General features: G+C 31.0%; 1 protein-coding gene across 2 annotated transcripts in view; it reads right to left on the bottom strand.

The window, feature by feature from the left end:
* Window positions 1-445: 445 nt before the first annotated feature.
* LOC134711478 (uncharacterized) overlaps window positions 446-21,968 on the bottom strand; it is a 28,697-nt gene continuing 7,174 nt past the window's right edge. Inside the window, exons 2-5 of one of the 2 annotated variants that reach the window (XM_063572083.1) lie at window positions 12,498-12,679; window positions 9,654-9,762; window positions 6,370-6,502; window positions 446-1,158 (exon numbers count right to left, since the gene is read on the bottom strand). In XM_063572083.1, coding sequence (XP_063428153.1) covers window positions 1,082-1,158; window positions 6,370-6,502; window positions 9,654-9,762; window positions 12,498-12,679 — 501 coding nt within the window. In that variant the 3' untranslated portion in view covers window positions 446-1,081. Of the gene's footprint in view, window positions 1,159-6,294; window positions 6,503-9,653; window positions 9,763-12,497; window positions 12,680-21,968 lie in introns of both variants that reach the window. The other variant, XM_063572084.1, reaches the window with a different exon arrangement.

Below are 21,968 nucleotides of genomic sequence, written 5' to 3'. Positions count from 1 at the left end.
AAATAAAAAAAAGATGAATATATGGAAACATACGATACTAGAAACTAAAACTGCACGTGTTTTGTTAACCTTCTGTCATAATAATTGAACATAAAATGGAATAAGTGAACAAAACTTAGAAAGGTTTAAAACTAAATATTCTTTCTAAAGCATGCTTGTTTTGTGGAACATGTAGCTAACAAATGTTGAAACATGAAGGATTTTCTATATAAAACCAGAAATTTTTGCAGTATTCGTTTTCAATCACGGCAAAAAAGTTTTGTTATCAAAATATGTTACATCATACAAAAAAGTCTGCATATGAAAGCAGAGAGATAGAAAAGTGCATGGATGCAATGAAATAAATGTGTCACGAATAGGAAACACAATTATCTCAATTGATATGATCATGGGTTGAATACCAATCAAATAGACTGATTGAATAATAATAAACAATATAAGGTCGAACCATGAGTAGGAATTTTATTTTCCAGAAGAAGATTCTGAGTCGGTATTAGTGACGATTGACAGTTAGTAACAAAGAAACATTTTACAATCTCAACAGCATTTATGTATCTTACAAGGTGAAAATATGGTAATGAAAGCAAAAAATGTGAATAAGCAAATAAACTGTTTCTGCACACTTTAACTATGACTGACATATGTATTTTAATTGTTGACTATATCTAAAAAAAAAAAAGGAAAAATAGAATAAAATTGTCCATAAAAACCTATAATTTAAGAAAGGTAAAAGTGTGCGCACGCAAAACAATCTAATGCGTTGTTTCATTAGTTGGCGATGCAGGTTTTAGGAAACATATGTTTGGTACTTAAATATATTTTTTTTTACAGAAAAAGGTTTATACTAAAACAAGACAAAAAAGTTACATGTTTCACTTCAATGAAGGGTATGAAATGCGATAATAATTTGACTTACAAATGGAACGATATCCTTTATAGGAAGTAAGAAAAAATGCTCATTATTGTGCTATTAAATGGACTGAAATAATTGTGATTGTTAGATCAATTTGATATGCTTTAAACAATATAAAAAGTTGATAAACTAATTAGAAACATATGATATATATGAATGCAATTAAATCTATGATCGCGAACGTCTATTTTGTCTATTTCTATTTCGATTGTTGTTTTGTCTGTTTCTTCTGCCTGGTCTTCGTCCTGAAAAAAGGAAAAACATAATTTAAAAACAACAATGATTTAGGTTTGAAGAAATGACGGGGGCGTCCGAATGTTGATTTTCTTTCTTTGAGCAACAGAAGCATTTTAATTTTGGTCCGTAGTTATTAAAAAATAACCTAATTTTACAATAATTTCGATACTTTATTGTTGCCCGGTATAGACATTTCATTTCGTATATTTATTTCCTCCAAATTTCCAATATCAATTAACCACGTCTTAAGTAATTAGGGTGACACCACTTGAATATATAAACTAAAGATGTAAGGTTTATGTCAGACAAAATCTGTCCCTTCTATACTGTTGATATAATGGTTATCGTTATAGACCATTTACCTATGGAAAATGCCTTTCAATCCCCTTCCCTTTCATGAATTTGACCTACCGAATAAGACTATTTACCGGATTTGTAATCACATAAGCAACACGACGGGTGCCGCATGTGGAGCAGGATCTGCTTACCCTTCCGGAGCACCTGAGATCACCCCTAGGTTTTGGTGGGGTTCGTGTTGTTTATTCTTTAGTTTTCTATGTTGTGTCATGTGTACTATTGTTTTTCTGTTTGTCTTTTTCATTTTTAGCCATGGCGTTGTCAGTTTGTTTTAGATTTACGAGTTTGACTGTCTCTTTGGTATCTTTCGTCCCTCTTTCATATAACCAAATAAATCTATTTGACGATATTATATATTTTTTGGGCAATTTAAAATATATTGAAGAAATATCGTCTCGCGTTTTGTTTTAAATGATAAATCATCGTATCGATGATCCTACAAAGCGTTCAACATAACGGAACATACACAATTTTAATCCTGGTATATATGATGAGTTTATTTCCAAATATAACTTGCTTTAAGGAGGTAGACCTAGATTAAGGGAAATAACTCTTAAAATCATCAGTACGTTTGTGTCAACCATTTTCATAAATATATTCTAAGCTTCTACGTTACATAGATTATTTCCAATCTGTTTCAGGTAAATGCTTAAAAATACATTGATGATACTTGACTTTTACAAACGCATAACTGATTTAAAGAGTTATCTCCCTGAACCAAGGTCTACCCCCTTAAGTTCGTTTATTTCCAAATGTCGAAAGTTATAAGATAAATTCGATGTTTCGCTTATTTTCGAATTCCGTCTGATAACATTATAGTAGTTTTAATGTTTGGCAGTATATCATCTATATTTTAATTCCTTTATCATATTTTCGTATGTAACTCAGAGAAGAAATTCACATGAGAGTTATAACAAATTAATTATAGTATAATTTCTACATCAGGGTAATGTCGTCGTCCATTTTAGTTTTTAACTTATTAAGTTATATAGTAATTCTAGAAATTCCCTATAAAGATGTCCTAGTGACATACAATACTTTAAATGTGCAATAATTATTAATTTCGTGGTTGATGTGGAGTGGGAGAGTAATCAACCATACTAGGAACACCACAACTAATAGAAATGCGGTCAGTATGACAGTATCCGTTTGACAACATCGACCTTTTCTTCAAATTTTCTATTAAGGAAATACAAAAGTTGATTGAATGTATATTATAAAGTAGTGTCGGATGATTATTTATATCTTCTGTGTTGACATGAACTAGCATTGATATAGTCATATTTATAAATCAATTATTAACAAAATATTGAATGTTTCATTATAAAGTACTATTAAAGGACTTTCTAACCCCAAAATGGATACTCTTAGCTGAATATGGCAAAAACATTCCGGAATTTAGGTTTCACGCGAGCTTTGTAGACATAATATGCAGTAACTGGTAACGCTGATGAGTTTTGTTATTCATAGATAATAGCAAGTAAAATAATTACAATTTTGTATGGAGAATACCTTAAGCAAGGCGGAGGTCAACGACTTTTATGTCTAAATATCTAGCATTTCCTTAATGATATTGAATAAAATACAGGCAGATACACAATTGAAGAGATCCCACCATTATTGTTTTTATCGTAGAAATACCATAGGAAATGTTTTAATACTGTTATGCACTATTATAAGCAAGTATATGATGTAATAAGTTTAATAAAAATCACGTATGTTCAATCTAACAAACTATTCCCTCCCCTACAAAAAAGCTCTATCCGAAACTACTGAGGTAACAAAATCTCTCTGGCGAAAGTGTCCTTAGTTTATATAAGAAAACATCAAGATAAAGAGTTTTCGCATATTATTTATCTCCAAGTTTTGGTCCTCAATGAAGACAAATTTAAAAAGAATCTGGCCTCCAGCAACTGCTTGGATATTTCCATAATAAACATTAAACATGCTGTCTTTACATTTTTAGTTCATAAAATTTTGTATTGGAAAATAAAATAATGGTTCCTGCGGTGTTTATCAAACGCCTTCCATTTTTCTTTCTAAAAACCAAGGTTTATACAATATTGAATCTGTCCTTTGTTTGACCTATAATAATTTTCATGGATTGATCCATCACCACTGAAGCTGGTCGAACTTATCATACCTAAGATATCAGGAAAAATGTCTCGGGCAATAAATTATAAATAGGATTTTTTAAACCTTTTATGTCCTAGCAGAAGATAAATCTAAAATGAAAATTAATCAATATAAAAAAGTAAACGATGACGGACTAGAAGGACAGGCATTAGTTTTGAAATTGTAAAGTATTAACATCTTTTTATATGAGTAAATTTTTTACACGAACGTCTGTATTCTTTTCTCAATGTCAACCACAGCACAAAACTTATCAGGTAATTTAAAGATAATCTAATTATTTAAATTCATTATAATGGTAATTTGTGATAATTTGAAACTGTAAAACCTACAGATTAGGTGCATATTTTTGCCCAATTACTGATGTTATCACTTATCCGACCTTCATAACATAAAGTTTAACATAATTATACTATTATAGTGCAAAAAAGTGCATCCAATTTTCAAATTGTGAAATAAATTTTGTTATCATTTTTGCATACTAGTAGCTTAAGTCTGACATAACATGCTTAACCAAAGATATTTCGTTACATAACGAAAATTGTGCAATTTAACTACAAAACAAATATATAAAGACTGTATTTTAATGTTTTAAAACTTTTTTTTTAATATATATACCAAAACGTTAAAATTCATATTTGTCAATTTAAAATATTTAAATGCTTCCTTTTATCATTCCGACGAGTCATTCATCATATAGTAAAACCTTATATGTTAATAAGATAAAAGACATACGCCTCCGGGTGCTGGAATTTCTCGCTACATTGAAGACCTGTTGGTGCCCTTCTGCTGTTGTTTTTTCTATGGTCGGGTTGTTGTCTCTTTGACACATTCCCAATTTCCATTCTCCATTTTATTATGCATACTTTGATTGCGGGTCCGTATCCGGAGCCCCGCCAAACTGCACAAGCTCACAATTGCATCTAATCAAACTTATCAATGGATGTTTATTAGTCGTGTGCAGCATGCCGGTTGTATCATTGGTGCAGAACTTCGTACTCGTACGGATCAATATGTTGCATGTAGTTGTCGAAGTTTTTGCAAAAAGTATTGAGGGTTTATTTCAACCAGTTTTAGAAGTTGCTCATGGTGGTCATTTTTTTATGTTTCTGTCTTGTGTTTCCTTAGAGACTGCTGCTTGTTTCTTGTTGTTGTTTTTCTTACGAAAGTTTTGTCTGTCTTTCTTGGACTAATGACGTTTCTTTTTCTGGCACTCTTAGCAACTTCGTATTGAAATTATCTTTGCAAGATATTATAATTTTATATGGCTGTGAAATATCTCTGATTTGAAAACTGCACTTCTTTTTGTACTTAATCATTTCTTTTAATTATCTTTGGAATGATAAACCTGTTACATAGTTTAACTAATAATAATAATTGTAATCAGATTAATGTGTTATTGAAGTTTATCAAAAGGTAAGACTCTTCTATATCTGATGCCTATCTATTCCTTGTTTTAGATGGAATATTTCAGGCGTATGAAAGGGCAGATGCGCGTTTCCTCAATAAAATACTAACAAGCGGGGCTCGTTCGAAATCGTTTGTAGGCCAAATAAAATTCAAATAAGAGGTGCATTGATAGCCAAAACTTCAGAAACGATGATCCAAATTAGAGTTTAACATAGTATATCGATGTTCAAATCACATAATTACATTAAAAGTATACAAGGTACAAACACTGATGTAACCGCAGCTAGACCGGATATGTCGACATGGAAAACGTATTGTGATACTGTAAACCAACTTAGTTTTGTGGATACTTTTGCGATTGACCCTTTCTATGCCTTTTCGTTTCGACCTAATTTCACGATTTCAAATTTACTTGAATAAGGAATAATCTAAGTTTTACATTTTCGAGACGATTTATATTTGCGTTTGTTTTCTACTCGCGAAGGTCGCGAAAATAAGGTGTACAGTATACATGTACAACTGGTAATAGGACACACTCGGTAAGTTAAACTTAATTTACTAATTAAAACAACTGATCCCATATACCTTGTTTATACTTCTAACAATCAACTAGCTCAAAACAATGAGTCTAAATTTCAGGGACTTTAACCGCTAAAATACAGCAATGAAAAGACTTGTTTTACTGTAATATACTTATATAGTCCAGTCTTTTTTCTGTGTATTTTTGGGGCTTAATGCTATAGATTAGAGCCAAAACGTTTTCTGTTGAAATTAGTTTGATGTTCAAACATTAGTATTAGTTTGACTGGACTATTATTAATGAATAAACACCTATCATGACTTAATATATATTTTTGAAGAAACGGTTAATATCCTTTTTTTATTCGTTTACTGGATTCTAATCAATATTAAATGCTTTTTTTGCAGTTAAAAATAACGAAAGAGAATATGAGGTTAATACCAATAAGACAGGAAATCAACGACACCAAAACTAAAACCAAAAGATAAAAATACAGTATGTAACAATAGAAAGATATCTGAGGTTCTCGACCTCAAAACATTCATTTGTGGCTTAACCAGTTGTCATTTTTCATTTTAAACTAAAATCTACCAGAAGTTATAAAAACGTCTTGGCAAATGATTTCCAGCAAGAAAAACTTACATAAGATAACAATGATAAAATGGTGCTCATTAATTAATGGTAAAGGTAAAAAAAACTATTCATAGTCATGGCACTAAATTACCTGATTCATGTATATTAGTAGGTTGTTAGTAGGTGTCGAGTCCTTCAAGCTCCTCAAGGAACTCTTCTCTCATACCTGAACATCTGTACGGTCGAACTTGGGCATAGTCTGAAGAATCGAATCTGGTTGGATATGTTTCGTATGTTGATTTTCCTATTCTTCCTCTTCCTTCTACTGGGTTGAAATGTCTCGGACATGTACACAGAATCTAAATATAATATGGATCAAAATAACATTACTTATTTATATATACTTATTTATATAAAATATATGAATTTTGAGCTACGTTTTGATAATGATACGGTCATTTGGAGAGGTCAACTATCGGGGAATATCTTTTTGTTATATTTATATCTATATCGTATTATATCCATATGACTTAATTGATTTATCAAGTATTACTTTATTTTTCAAATGTGTATCGAATACTGTAGTATGTAATTTCACATGTTTCATCATCAAAAATAAAATAATTACAAAAAAACCTGTTGGGGAATAACAACATTTAGGTTTACAAAACAAATGTTTTAACTAAAATGCACTTTTTAATTTTTAATTTTCAGTTTAAAAACAATTTTCATTATAGTCTGATCAACAAACTATACCTTTTTTGCAGAATTAAGAAGACTTGATAGAAACTGAGACTTGTGTACGAAAGGTATACAATTAAAACTGTGATGGTTTAGCAATTCCGTTTATAATGCTCGCAAAATAAATCCATTTATCATTTACATCAGTACAAACATTTACGACAATATTGAATTTGGGGCTTAATGGTCTATTAGTTGTCGTTGATATGCAGGTGGTGCATTGACTATTAATAATCGCATTCGATCCGATGTTCTTAAGCGATGAAAAACTATATAACAGCAGGTACAATTCCTTCCCTTACTTTAAATAGAGTTTACTTAGAAGATTACAATATGCTATCAGCGAATCCTTTTGGTAGATTACACTATTTGTCAGTGTAACTTGACAAATCTTCATGTACAACATTGACGGATGTGTCTTTACAGTAAAGAACCGCTGTGAAAGAAGTTAAACATATTGAAAGTGTGAGGCAAATCAAACCTTACACTGTAAGTTGTTGAAATAACGGTGCCTACGTCTATACACTTGAGAATCTATGGGTTTACGGCAAATTAAGACGTATTGACAAAGGTAATTGAAAGTTACGAGAGCTTGATCTTATGTTATGTTTTAACAATCTATCGAATACAATTAGATATATATGAGTACACTTTATAAAACAAACCAAGATTCTTCATATAACAAAAAGCCAGAAAGATAAAGGTACCCACTAACATGTTTCAAACTTGAAACAGGCACATATACACGTTGCGAGGTTCTACAAATTGTTTTTAAAACTGAACTATTTTGTTTTGTCATAATCTAGATCAGTTGTTGTAAGGTGCACGAAATAAAATGCAACACAGATATCAGAATATAAAAAAAATAATTAGATAGATATCAAGGCCAAACAAAACTAATGGTCCAAAATCATCGAGTATTCGCAGCTATTGAAGACAAGCTCACCATAATTAACCTTAAATGGTCAACGAATGTTAAAAGTATAACCTATCATCAGAAACAACATCAGTTCAATTATAACCTGATGTTGAACAGATAACTCTTCCCATTTAAAAGAAAAATACAATCTTATAATTGAAAAAAAATGTCTATCGTTTTTTTCAGATTGGTATGTTTAGAAATCCTCTTTTATATCGTTTCATCTTCACATGTTTTCGGATTGACGTTAACGACTGATCAATGGACTGTATAATTATAGATTACAGCTTTCTGCACTTTACTTTTCATAGGTCAGCTTTCTTCGATTGTATTGATTCCTTTCCGGATTCTAGAAATTTTCAATCTTTTAATTAAATTTTCATGTATCATCTTTAACCAATCAAATATTATTTTCGAGCCTAATTCAAGAATCAGAAATCCGTCTTGTATTTTATACGTTTCTTACACTATAGAGACGAAAATTGAGGACGAAATTGACAAATTTGATGACGGTTATAACAAATGTGATGTCCTTTACATCAAAATACATTTTTAAAGATTCATTATAAAAATGCACTAGTATGCTTATCAATATATTGTTTACATTTTGTTCCATCAATGATAAAGGAAGATCGCTACTGTAAAAATTTCATTCTTTTAAATACGTGAAGATATTGACCAAGCATCGTCGATATTGTAAGATTTTCAAAAAGTGCGATAAAACAAAAATCATACATCCGTGTTTTAAAGTATATATAAGTATTGACGCACATGGATTTTGATTTGCAAGTCAGTAAGGTCTCATGTTTTTGAAGTCATGGTAAGATCACATCTGATCTTTCCTTCCTGGTGTGTTCAGATTGTACAAAACAATAAATAAATAAAAAATATACACTTATTCAAAAAAGAATAAAAAACAAAATGTTCGATCGGTGGGTAACTCTCAAGAAATGATTTTTAAATACTCGTCGCTTACAAGATCAATGATATACTTTTCTTTATCAATGATGCAAGAAACCGAAATTAACAGAATATGGGGACAACGCATTCTGTTATTTGGTGCTCGAAAAAAATAGTGTATATAAAAAAATTAAACTGTTTTTAACGTTATTCGTTGAACTTTTGGGTCATAATTCTCTTTGCAATCAACGTTACAACGCAAATAACGGTTATCAAACCCTCTATTAATTGTAAACAAATATTGTGATAGCAGTTTCATTCCTGCCAATTACCCATTTGTACATGAGATAAATACTGCATTAATTGACTGTAGGTCAAGTAAGAAAACATAGATAATTAACAATTATGCCATAAGTTATTGACGTTACGTATTAGACGTAGTTACTCGTAAACGAGACAACTGCACTCAATCCACATATATAGAAATAATAAATAATTCGTTTATCTTTTATCGGATTCTAAAATGAGCAATTTTATTTTATAAACCGAAATATTACTGTTATAATTAAAAATTTCCAAGTGCAGTTACACTTTTAAATGACTATGTTTCATAGTTCTAGATTTAGAATTAATCTTCATTGGCCCAATTTCTGTCATCACACTGATACATTATCACTACTTTCGTAGGACAATATGCATAGCTATTATATCCAATCTTTTTCTGGTGTAATTGCTAGAACCTGATAAATGGTAATACTTCTATGTAAATATAAATACGTTATTAGGCTATCAGGACTAGTGTAATTAGGGTTATACTATATTTTTGTGAGCTAAAAGATTATTAAAACTCTTCGTTACGTATGCAATTCTTGTCAGCTTATTATATATGAGACGAATATTTTCAAATACCAGTAAAACACATTTTCTAACATAAAATAAATAGAATATACCTCAAAATATGACTGCCCATCTAAATTATCAGAGTTCATACGTAATTGTCGGGCTGTTTGTCCTGGTCTGCAGGTTTTGTATGAGCTAACTGGTGCACAAAGAGCTTCTCTGAAAACAAATACCAAAATTAATAGTTGTTTTAAATGTTAAACGATTACGCAAAATATTTCAATTCAGCATGCTTTGCCGAATAAAGGCAACAGTAGTATATCTATGATCAAAAGACATAAATCGATTGAGATAAACAAACATTTGGGTTACTCGCTTAAACCAAGGGCTACACATCAACAAAAAGAGGAAAACAGAGAAAAAACAGGAACACTGAAGTGCAAAAAAAAGTAAAATCACAAAAATACTGAACTCAGAGGAAAATCAATTTGGAAAGTCCATAATCACATGGCAAAATCAAAAAACAAAACGCATCAAAAACGAATGGACAAGAACTGTCATATTCCTGACTTGGTACAGGCATTTTCAAATGTAGAAAATGGTGGATTAAACCTGGTTCTATAGCGCTAACCCTCTCACTTTAATAACAGTCTCATCAAATTCTCAACAGAAACAAACGCCAACATATATATAAACGAACTGTTTGATGCCATATTCCTGACTTGGTAACGTTATAGTTTATTTCACTTTACAAGAATAGTTAAAATTATACAATGCAAAGAGATACCAAAATGCAAAGTTATGTTTTGCATCTTGGTATCTCTTTGCATTGTATAATTTTCACTAATTAAGATAAACACCATAGCTTGAAAGAAGAAAAAAGACAATGATAATCCACAATATTGTCAAATTAACAAGCGAATAAAGGAGGGTGCTTTTAAGGGTAAGAATTACCTGTAATATGGATAAGTGCACCCATACATACAAAATCGACAAAATCGTAAAAATAATAGATAAGTGTAAATAAGGTAGTTAAAAAACGTAACTCTGGTACAATAACGAAGGTGAAATGATTTTGAATAAATATTTTTTTCCCAAAGACTTAAGTACTCAAGACGTAAGATTCGACTTAATAAGACCTAAATGTGTGGCACTTGAATAAAAACAGAAGGAAGGCCAACACAAGCAACACATAAGTACTAAGAAAAAGAAGGTATTAAATAACTCGCTAGATTTAACGATCCCCACACCACGTTGCAAGTGTTTAATAGAATTAACATCTTGAATATATTTTAGTCGATATCTGTCAACAAATACTAATAAGGCGTTAAACAATATTCCTTAAAATATACGGTCATTACTCACCATCGAATGCATCACAATATGTTTATGAAAGACACATAATGTTTTTCAGCCTTGAAGAGATTATAACCATTATATATAGACCGTCATTCAAATTTTTGACTTGTCATTTTTAATATATTTTCTAAATGAAACGTAAAAGACTATCTCCATATTTGCGCTTTGTCATTTGCTTCTGACAGACGTCATCACGGTTATTCATGGCACCGACTGGGAAACTGATAAGATTTTATGCTGTCTGACGACATGTAATGTTGGAATTATTTCTACCATAAAATATCTCCATTCTTGCAACGGGATTTGTTGAACTAATACATAGGATTCACTTTAATTAAGATATTATTCAAATAGGCTGAAATTGTCAATAAAGCTCGTTCGACTATGAAAAACATTTATGACAAAGGATTTCTACAATACAAAATAATCTTTTGTGATAAAACTTAACGATGTCATACAATAAACCGACTTACACTTTTGTATAAAACCGTTTATCGTCTATGATTCTATTATGTAAGACTATCAGTGTAACTCGTCAGTGTTTTAGTACATTTCCCCCCGATTTATGACATGCGATGCCCCATTGTTTTTCAGCTGGTCCCTCCGTTCACTTATGACATCATATTACGTGTGAATAATGCAGAGCAGAAAATGCTTATCATGATCACGCACCTGGATTCTCTTATGTTTGACTTAATACAACTCTAATGCTATCACTTATATATGTGTATGATTCCAAGGACTCGTATAGGGTTGGTGGATAAATAAAGGCAACAGTAGTATACCGCTGTTCAAAACTCATAAATCCATGGACAAAAAACAAAGTCGAGGTAACAAACTAAAACTGAGGGAAACGCATTAAATATGAGAGGAGAACAACGACACAACATATATAAAACATAGTTACATTTAAGATCTTCAATAGATTGTTACTAAATCTTAAGATAATTCATTACAAAATTTCGAGATGAAGACTTATATAATAAAAATAAATGATAATTTTAACTATAATAAGTTTCCATGTATCTGTAAGTAATAAAAGAAAAATACAACGAAACACAAACTAAAATGATAAAAAAAACCTGTCTACATCATGACAAAGTTTTAGTTGTTAGGGAATTATCTGTTATCGCGACTTTTTGAACATGTTGAACCTATGGGAAAGGATACTCATGGTGATATCCTATGACGTCATTATTATGTATTATGGGAGTAATTAATTAAATGCATTATTTCATTTAAAGAATAAGCTTATTACTGAGTGTTATGTTACTAATAACAGAACTAATTAGTTAATAATAATTAATAAACATTATTGACTTACATGTTAAGATGTTTATCTCTATCCTTCATTTGTATTAATTAAATGGCAGGTAATTGATTGTAATAGAACCGGCAGTTCCTCTTCTACGCATGCCTGTAATTCCCCTGAGAATCCTTTGAGGATTATTTATCCTTTAGAAGAACAAAGACAGCTATGATGTGCCTGAATGTGAACAAAGTATTTTTTTTTAAACGTGTTTAGTTTTATTTATTTAGTCTGTTTTGAAATAGAATTCGTTTTGCTATTTATAATCTTAGAAATCCTGTTTTACCTGTGTGTTGTACTTTGGAAGATCGTGTGATCATCATCAAAATTACAGCCCTCAGTACCAGGACATATACAGTTTGTTATATGGCGGTTTTCTGGTCGTCTTGTGCCGTCTTTGAGCAATCTTCTTTGGAAAAATATATCACCACATGTCGCATTTCTAGGACAAAACAGTAACTTTGGTCTCTGAAAGAAACAAACCAAAATGTTTAAACTTTAGTGATGGAAAGAACACACATTTCTCCCTATTTGTTTTTTCAGTAATATCTGAAGATGAATACATGTCCTTGCTACATTTTGTCCAAGCATTTAGTTAATCTATTTAAACGAAACAATCAAATACAGCATGCATTAAGCATGTGGGTGTGATTTAAATGATACACACGAAATCTAGATTTTATTATAACACAAGTAAAATATGTTTTGGGGATTTAAAAAAGACATTTATCCTACAATGCAGTCAATATTCAATAATAGTATAATTAATGCTTAAATATGAAAAACGTCTTTTTCATAAATATTTTGAACCCAGATATTTCAAAATGTTAAAATCTTTGGAATTACGCAACCAAACAGACTTTATCACGCAAGAAAAGGATGAATATTCAAAAGTGGATATTTATCTTGTCCGGGTTGCGTTTTCCTTAGCAACAATATATATGAAATATTATGCTTTGACTACGGAATTTTAACTTTAGCTTTAGATTACGGTGAATGAATATTATACTGTCTGATGCCTCAGATCTCAATTAATTCTAAACGTTATGAAGTAATTGCGAACATATTGAATGGGAAGAACAAATAACATTCAATTCTTAGAATTTTTGTCATTTTTTATTGTAATTTTGTATTATAACTGATAATTAAAGTTCAAAACAATTTCACTGCACGAAACATTTATATAGCATGTATTTTGCGTATATCGTACTGATTGTGCATCAAAAATCTAGATTTTCTAATAAACAATTGCTGCATACGATATCTAGAAATTTTAATAGACACGTGTAAAGCATCGTTTTGTCGCGATTCATAAAAAAAGAAATGGTATCGTACATTACAGTAAATATCCAAAACATATTTATGCTTAAATAAAATATGTCTTGTTTTAACCAAGAGTTATACTTCAAAATGTACAAAAACTACAGAACCACACAGCCAAACAGATTATCACTCAAGAAAATAGATGAATATTCAAAAATGGAATTATCTTATCCAGTTTAATTTTTCCTCATCAACAATAAGTCTGTAATAGACTTGGCTTTTACTGTTGGATTTAGATTTTCGATGAATAGAAAGACCGTCTGATAAAGATGGTCAGTCATTCCGTAAGTAATTCACCAAATCATATGCCTCAGATCTTAGATATTTCTAAACGTAATGAAGTAGTTAAAGGGACAGATATGAAGAATGTCTTAATGAGTTTGATGCTGGAATTAATAGACATTTTAAATACAGTTAATCGACGATGTTGATTATACTTGTCAAGCATATTGAAAAGCACGATTGAAATTCTAAAAGATAATCTTATTTTGTACAAAAAAAATAAATATCTTAAAGCTTAATTAAAAATAATTTAAATGAACACACTTTACCACATTTTTCTGTCTTTTAAATTTGCCGTTAATTTACTAGGCAGACGCATTCGCCTGTAAAAAAGATGCTCCAAGAAGCTTGAACTGCTTAACCGGAAAACTATCCAATTTGGATGGTTTTTTTTTCTGGCCATCAATTTTTTTTTCGGAGATCAATTATCTCTTTTGAAATATACCGGTTTTCGAGTGCTTTAAATCAAAATCAAGCTCAATGAATTACAATTTCTCCAGTACCAAGATCGTAATATATATGTTTATCATTTAGATTGATGTACCAAGTTCACTTTATTGTTTCAGTCTAACACAAAAAGTTCATCAAAATCATCCTTAATTAGCTTTATCTTAAACAATTATTTATTGTACGGTATTGGTCATAATATTTCATTGGCAAACGGGCATTTATTATCGCTTTGTTATGTTTACAGTTTCTGTCTATCTTTAATAGTTTGTAAGATAACATAAAGAAATGCTGGACAAATGTTGTTAATAATGGGCAATTAAAACTACAAGAAAATCGATTGGTGGTTTAAGTCATATCAGTATCTTTAGATCCTGTTTTGCTGATAGTTTTCCTTACCAGTTTCCGATTATAAATATTTACGCTAAGTTGTCATTAAAATAATTGGATATTCGGTATCTATCATGTTGTTCCTGAAAAAAAGGTCAAATTTTTTGAAAGACACCGTCCTAAGTGATTGAAATCTATTTCATTGTTTAACCGTAACATATTGGTGTCAGCAAATTCGACTAACGCCGTCCAAGGACCTACCTTTTTTATACACATTAATAAAGGCAACAGTATTATACCGGTATTCAAAAGTCATAATAGTTTTCCAAATATATGATAGGAAGAAATGCTATAACTGACCAAAACGCAGCATTTATTGGCAATGACTTCTATAAGTAGTCTATTGATACATCCGTTCATATACGCATTCTTGTGGATCTCGTATTGCTGACTATTATCGTTGTTTTTAATTTCCGCGTTTTCCGCCAATATTGGTACACATCGTAATTTGAGGTAAACAACTATCAGGAGTCAATAAAACCCTTCAGTCAATAATATAACCATTGTAAATCTGGTATTGATGACTATTTACGCTGATAACTGTCTATTAAATGGTTTCAGGACAAAACGTTAGAATTGGTAAAACAACTTGTAAATTGAAGGACAGTACTAGAAGCTTATACTATGAAATATCATCATCATAGATAATTGATGGTTTTATCATTCTTATAATCATAGATTAAAGATGTTATACAGATCCAACGCAATATCAGATGATAGGTATTTATAACAATGCCTGCAGATATGTAGACAATAATTCTTTGTAAACTATATTATTCTAAATAAACAAATGAAATCTCTTCACAAGAACTCGCTTAATAAACCCAACATTATTAGTAAAAGTAATCGATATCGTTTTAGAGTAAAAACATATAAAAGATAGCAAGTGTCACTAATAGCTTTGAACAGTACAACAGACTATATCACCAACCAACTACTCATACAAAGGAGTAGGTTCAGTAAGACCCCTTTTTTGCCTCAAAATATAGCAGTTTTACAGAATTGAGAAAATGTAATCTTTTAGCTATATACTGGAAAGTAGAATGCTTCTGCTTCATAAATATGGGCTGTCTTTGATAATACAATGCACATATATCGGGTACCAGCATCATCAAGTCATGCTAATATTATTGAAATCCTCACAATTTTGGCATTTTAGTTCAATTTTTAACGGTTTTCGTCTCAAATGTCTTATCTTCGAAATTAAATCCAATATAAGAAATGCTCGGAACATAAAATATTAAAACATTGATATAACATGTGTAATGGAAAGCATTTCGGAAATTCCTAATTCAATTTGAGAATTATGTATTACAAGTAGATCATTTGAGACATGTTTATAATAAACAAGTTATAAAGTCTTGTAGGTAAAAAACCCAAGTTTTTTCTCGTCTGCTTATGCGTTGAAATACCAGCATAGAGCTCGCCCCGCTTAACAGTTTAAAGGTATGTAATGCAAAACTGAAAATTTATCTCTGAATATCAAAGTTATATGTGATTATCAAAACATAAAATGTCTACAGTTAAGCTTTGATCACACAGGCACTTGTTTCTATCCATTGGAAGAACCACTATCAACGTATATTTACGAGAAGGTACCCAACTACTTTTTTCACCTCTCCGCTTAAAACCCTTATTTCTCTGTCAATCCAGTCTTAATTGTTTTGTAACATACACCATTCGATTCATGAAAAGTTTATCTTTCAGATGATATGCATTGTATTTACCCTAAGAGTACCCCTTATCCCCAGTACACAAGATTTGTCAATAAATTTTCATATTCTCATTTTAGTCCTCCTACAAAATACAACAACAACCGGTTTAAAGCAGAAAGATTTAAAACCGCTTGTGATTGGTCGGTTCATAGTTCATAGGGTCATTCACTCTCTAGACTTTACATTAATCATTTGTGACTCTTTAGACTTATCCTTTACTGTTTTATGCAAATTATCTAAAACGGAAATAGTTGTATTTTGTAGGAGGACTAAAAACGATCACATGAAAATTTATTGACAAATCTTGTGTACTGGGGGTAAGGGGTACTCTAAGGGCAAATACAATGCATATCATCTGAAAGATAAACTTTTCATGAATCGAATGGTGTATGTTACAAAAAATTTGAGACTGAATTGACAGAGAAATAAGGGTTTTAAGCGGAAAGGTAAAAAAAGTAGTTGGGTACCTTCTCGTAAAATATACGTTGATAGTGGTTCTTCCAATGGATAGAAACAAGTGCCTGTGTTTGATCACGCGAACTTGATGTAAATTTTGAGTTCATCCTTAATGACGATGTCAATGCGAGTTTCAAGTGAAAAGAGGTAAACAAAACAATTAACGTTTTTTAAATCATTTGTTTGTCTAAAAAAGAGAAAATGGATAAGACTTATGAAAGTGTGTAAATTCTAGGATAGGATAATACTTCTTTGTTATTTGCGTCAGACGCGCATTTCTTCTACAAAAGACTCATCCATGACGATTGAATAAAAAAGTTAAAAAGGCCAAAATAAAGTACGAAGTTGATTAGCATTAGATCAAAATTCCTAGAAGTTTTGTCTAATATAAACAAGGTTATCTAATACATGCATACTTATTATTTCCGATTGGGTGTATTTAATTGAAACCGAGATATTATAATTATACTAGTAGTTAGTTCAAAAGTGTAGATTTTAATAATTTTTAATGAGGTCTCTCAGCAATTTGACCTTCTCATATAGAAAAACATGATAAAATGTTGTCTCGTTTGTGCATTGTTAAAGTATCTATCATAAGTTGTTACGTTGAATCTCTATGGCATCTTTACTCTTTAGTAGTATGAATGGAACCATCAGTTATATATCTATTATAGAACTTACTGAGTTTGTTCTTTATAAATCATTATTTGTTTTATCGCCAATTGTCCCGAATCTGTTTTATAAATACAAATAATCAGGGTAAATGGTAATTAATTTATGGTTAACAAAATGTATAGCATTATTGAAATGGACAATTGACTCCTAATAATTCCCTCTAATTACGATTTTTCCAATATTGGTGGAAAATTAAAAAAAACCAACGAGTAGAGTCATCATTACAAAATCCAACACAATGCAAATATAAACTGATGTATAAATTGCTTATTATAGAAGTCATTGGCAATAAATGCTGCTTTTGTCAATTATTGCATTTCTTCCTAGTATATATATGGAAACGTTTAAATTTACTTAATAGAACGATGAAGGCGTTAACTTGGGTTACACTCCACTCGAGATATTATAGTTAACACAATATTGTAGATTTCAATCATTTAGGACGCAATTGACCTTATAGTTAATACAGGATATCTAATTATTTTTAACGATATCTTGCTTTAGGAATTTTCATTTCTTGTATTGGAACTGTAAAAGCAGAAAGTTTAAAAGATTGAGAGCTTTGCTATAGCAGGGACAAAATAATGGATTTTATTTTAGCATGCATGTATTGTGCATTTTATAACCAATGTGCAACGTAACAAATTAGGGACTCTAAGTCTCATAGAGCTTATTTTCCTTTTTTTTTTTTAAATCAGCTAAATTTATCGATAATATTATTTTTTTTTAATTTTGCAATTAGTTTCTGAGTACAGTTATTGTTATGAACATATCTTTATTTCGCATGATTATGCCGACTGCATAGAGAATAATACATGGCAAAATCCGTATCATATGTCGTATCATCCCGAGACATCAATATCAGCCCAAGGGTCTTTAGGCCCGAGGGATGATATTGGTCGAGGGTGATACGGCATGTGATACGGATTTTGCCATGTATTATACGCTTTATAATATGTTTTAACAGAAGAGTATTATATGAACTGTTTTCTGATCCATAGCACTGGGTTACCTTCAGTTCTACGTGTGTCTTGTTTCAAAAGCCCTTAAAAGAACTGCTCATTTACTAATCCGAAGCACCTTGGTTACCTTACAATTTGCGTGCTGTTGTTTTAAAAATATTTTGTTTATTTTTGTAAGTTTTTTAAAGTTGCATTTAGAATGTTTAGTGTGCCAAAAACTATGAACACTTGACGTTCGTGACGTCACATACAATGTGAAAACGACGTTCGTGACGTCACATACCAAACTATGACGTCATTGAATAAAATTTTGAGGAAAATTTTTCTGGAGCTAAAAAAAATTAAAACGGACTTTATGAAAAAAAAAAGTAGGGGTGTGATAAAGGGTAGGGGTGCGATAAAGGGTATGCGATAAAGGGTAGGGGTGTGATAAAGGGTATGCGATAAAGGGTGCGCATCAAAGTTGTGCGATATGGATTAAACAGCAGCCTATTTATCACATATACAAAACTACTGTATTTACTACTAAACATATGATAAATGCTTTTATCACACCCATTTATAACCAAAATAAAATTTATCAATAAATTCGAGTGATTATGCCAATAGGCATGCTTTTTTTGTAATTTAAGAAAGAAAACACAATGTAACAATAAATTCGAGTGAATATACCGATAGCATGCTTTTGTTGTGCATTCTACAACCACAATTCAAAGAAATGTTTTTTCGCGTAAATATACAATTATAACGTCAATCATGATGTCAGGAAAATATAAACTTTTTTGTATAAGGCTCAGAAACTGGGGACGTACGGGCGAGGTGTTACCGAGCCCTTCCCCAAATGTGTGCCGAGTACAAACAAGTTAATTTTTTTTATGACATTGACCTAATATTGTTTTTATACTGCAACGTAAATTCATACATTGATAGTTTTTTCAAATCGTAACACAAATGTCAAACTTATTTTCATCCTTTTAATGAACCCCTTATTGTGGAAAAAGTGTTCCTTGATGAAATTAACATGGTACGAAATATAGCTATGTTACTATATTTAGGAAATAAAAACACAGGTAGTTGCAGTATAGATATTCTCATAGCATGCTTTTGTCGTACATTTTACATCCACAATTCAATTATGTAACAATTATGATGATATCATGCTTTATTGTGCATTTTACAACTAAAATAAAACGTAACTATCGTCATGCAATAATGCCGATATCGTCTTTTTATCCTACAATTAGCCAACTTGTGTACAAATAGCAGGTATACAAATAAAATGTTGCTGTATTTGTACATGTACAAATAAAGTCTCATGTTATCCAACTTCCATGTTGAGCAAGCGATAACATGAATATTTCTGATTCCAAATCAGTTCATTTTGGTGTCCTCGTCGCGATCCGCGTTTCAACTATGTCGATTTCTTTAAGAAAATTAAGACAATGATTTAGGCTTTAATAACTAAATTTTCAAGTGTTAGGAGTAATTGCAGGATAAACACAATATATGTACATTGTCGAAAAATATAAATTTATTTGTACTCGCTACGAAAAAGGAGAAAATCTCGACAGAGCCTCGCTTTTCGTCCTGTTTCTAAAGTTCATACAATTTTTTTTATATTTTCCAAGAACGTACATATATTGTATATTTATTGTGCGCTCTAGAACTTACATAAACCACAATCATTAAGGACAATTTCACCTTATATTCATACCTGGAAAACACATTGCTTTGATTTGTTGTTTCTTGATACAAATAAAAGTGAATTCATTATTCCTTCAGAATAATCGATGTCGTTTATGCTAAAATCACAGGTCCTGTCATTTCGTACACACGTACCCAGATTAAATAATTAAAAAAAATTGATACGACTGATCGGCGTAACTTTGAATTAAGTGCAAACCTTTCACTTTTAAGATGAAGCCAATACTTTAAAATTAATCTTTTATATATTTTTCGCCATTGCCTTTTGCATAAAGGAAAGTGATGGATTGCAATTTTTAATTATAATTGTAACAATTGCCAATTTTCAAGAATAGTAACAATAACGATGGCATTCATTGTAAGGAACAATAAACAAAGACAATTTTCCTTTCACTTATTGTCGTATAATTCTTTTGAAGCGTTGAGGACAAAGTTTATTTCTAGACATATCTTTTATTAGTGTTTCGATCATACATCATGTAGGTGTACATGACTGAATTTATTAAAGACTATTTTTATGCAAACTCGTCTGAAATTGAAGACGGATCGTTCCTTAAGGATTGGATTTAGATATATGCTTTTAAATAATCAATCACAAGAAATCTTTAAAACATCTGCATGTTTATATTTATATTTTTATTTCAATACTATTGTGTGAGTTCATTAATAACTGGAAAGAAGAATCATGTTGGAGCAAAGTGCATATTGCCATAACGACGTTTATAGATGAACTCTTTTGTTGTTGTATATACTATATTTTTCATATACTTCAGTTCTACGTATTTTAAATTCTCTGAAACTGATATTATCAAGATGCTTGATTTCTTGATTGACAACATATCTGTTACGTTTGGAGGACGTGTTTTTCAACAGACTGTCGGTATTCCAATGGGAACAAATTGTGCACCTCTACTTGCCGACTTGTTTCTTTATCATTATGAGGCTGATTTCATGTAGCCACTTCTTAGGAAGAAAGATAAGAAGTGACCAATATCCTTTAACTCTACTTTCCGCTATATAGATGATGTTCTTTCACTAAACAATTCAAAATTTGGTGACTATGTAGAACGCATCTATCCCATCGAACTAGAGATAAAGGATACTACAGATACAGTTAAGTCGGCTTCATATATTGACTTACATCTAGAAATTGACAATGAGGGTCGGTTGAAAACAAAACTTTACGACAAAAGAGATGATTTCAGCTTTCCAATTGTGAACTTTCCATTTCTAAGTAGCAACATTCCACCAGCACCTGCATACGGGGTATATATCTCACAATTGATACGATATTCCCGTGCTTGCATTTCCTATCATGATTTTCTTGATTGAGGGTTGCTGCTTACAAGTTCCAAATGGTGAAGTTGAAATCATCCCTTCATAAATTTTACGGACGCCATCACGAGTTGGTTGACCGTTATGGTATAACCGTTTCACAAATGATATCGGATATGTTCCTTACGTCGCAACTACAATCCCCTTTACTTTCATGAATATGACCTACCGAATTATACTATTTACCGGATTTGTAATCACATAAGCAACACGACGGGTGCCACATGTGGAGCAGGATCTGCTTACCCTTCCGGAGCACCTGATATCACCTGTAGTTTTTGGTGGGGTTCGTGTTGTTTATTCTTTAGTTTTTTTATGTTGTGTCATATGTACTATTGTTGTTCTGTTTGTCTTTTTCATTTTTAGCCATGGCGTTGTCAGTTTGTTTTTCGATTTATGAGTTTGACTGTCCCTTTGGTATCTTTCGTCCCTCTTTTAAAACGTTTTTATCTAATGTTAAAAAAGAAA

Source organism: Mytilus trossulus, chromosome 3, assembly GCF_036588685.1.
Source record: "Mytilus trossulus isolate FHL-02 chromosome 3, PNRI_Mtr1.1.1.hap1, whole genome shotgun sequence".
Taxonomy (NCBI): domain Eukaryota; kingdom Metazoa; phylum Mollusca; class Bivalvia; order Mytilida; family Mytilidae; genus Mytilus; species Mytilus trossulus.
This window is presented reverse-complemented; position numbering and strand designations above follow the sequence as displayed.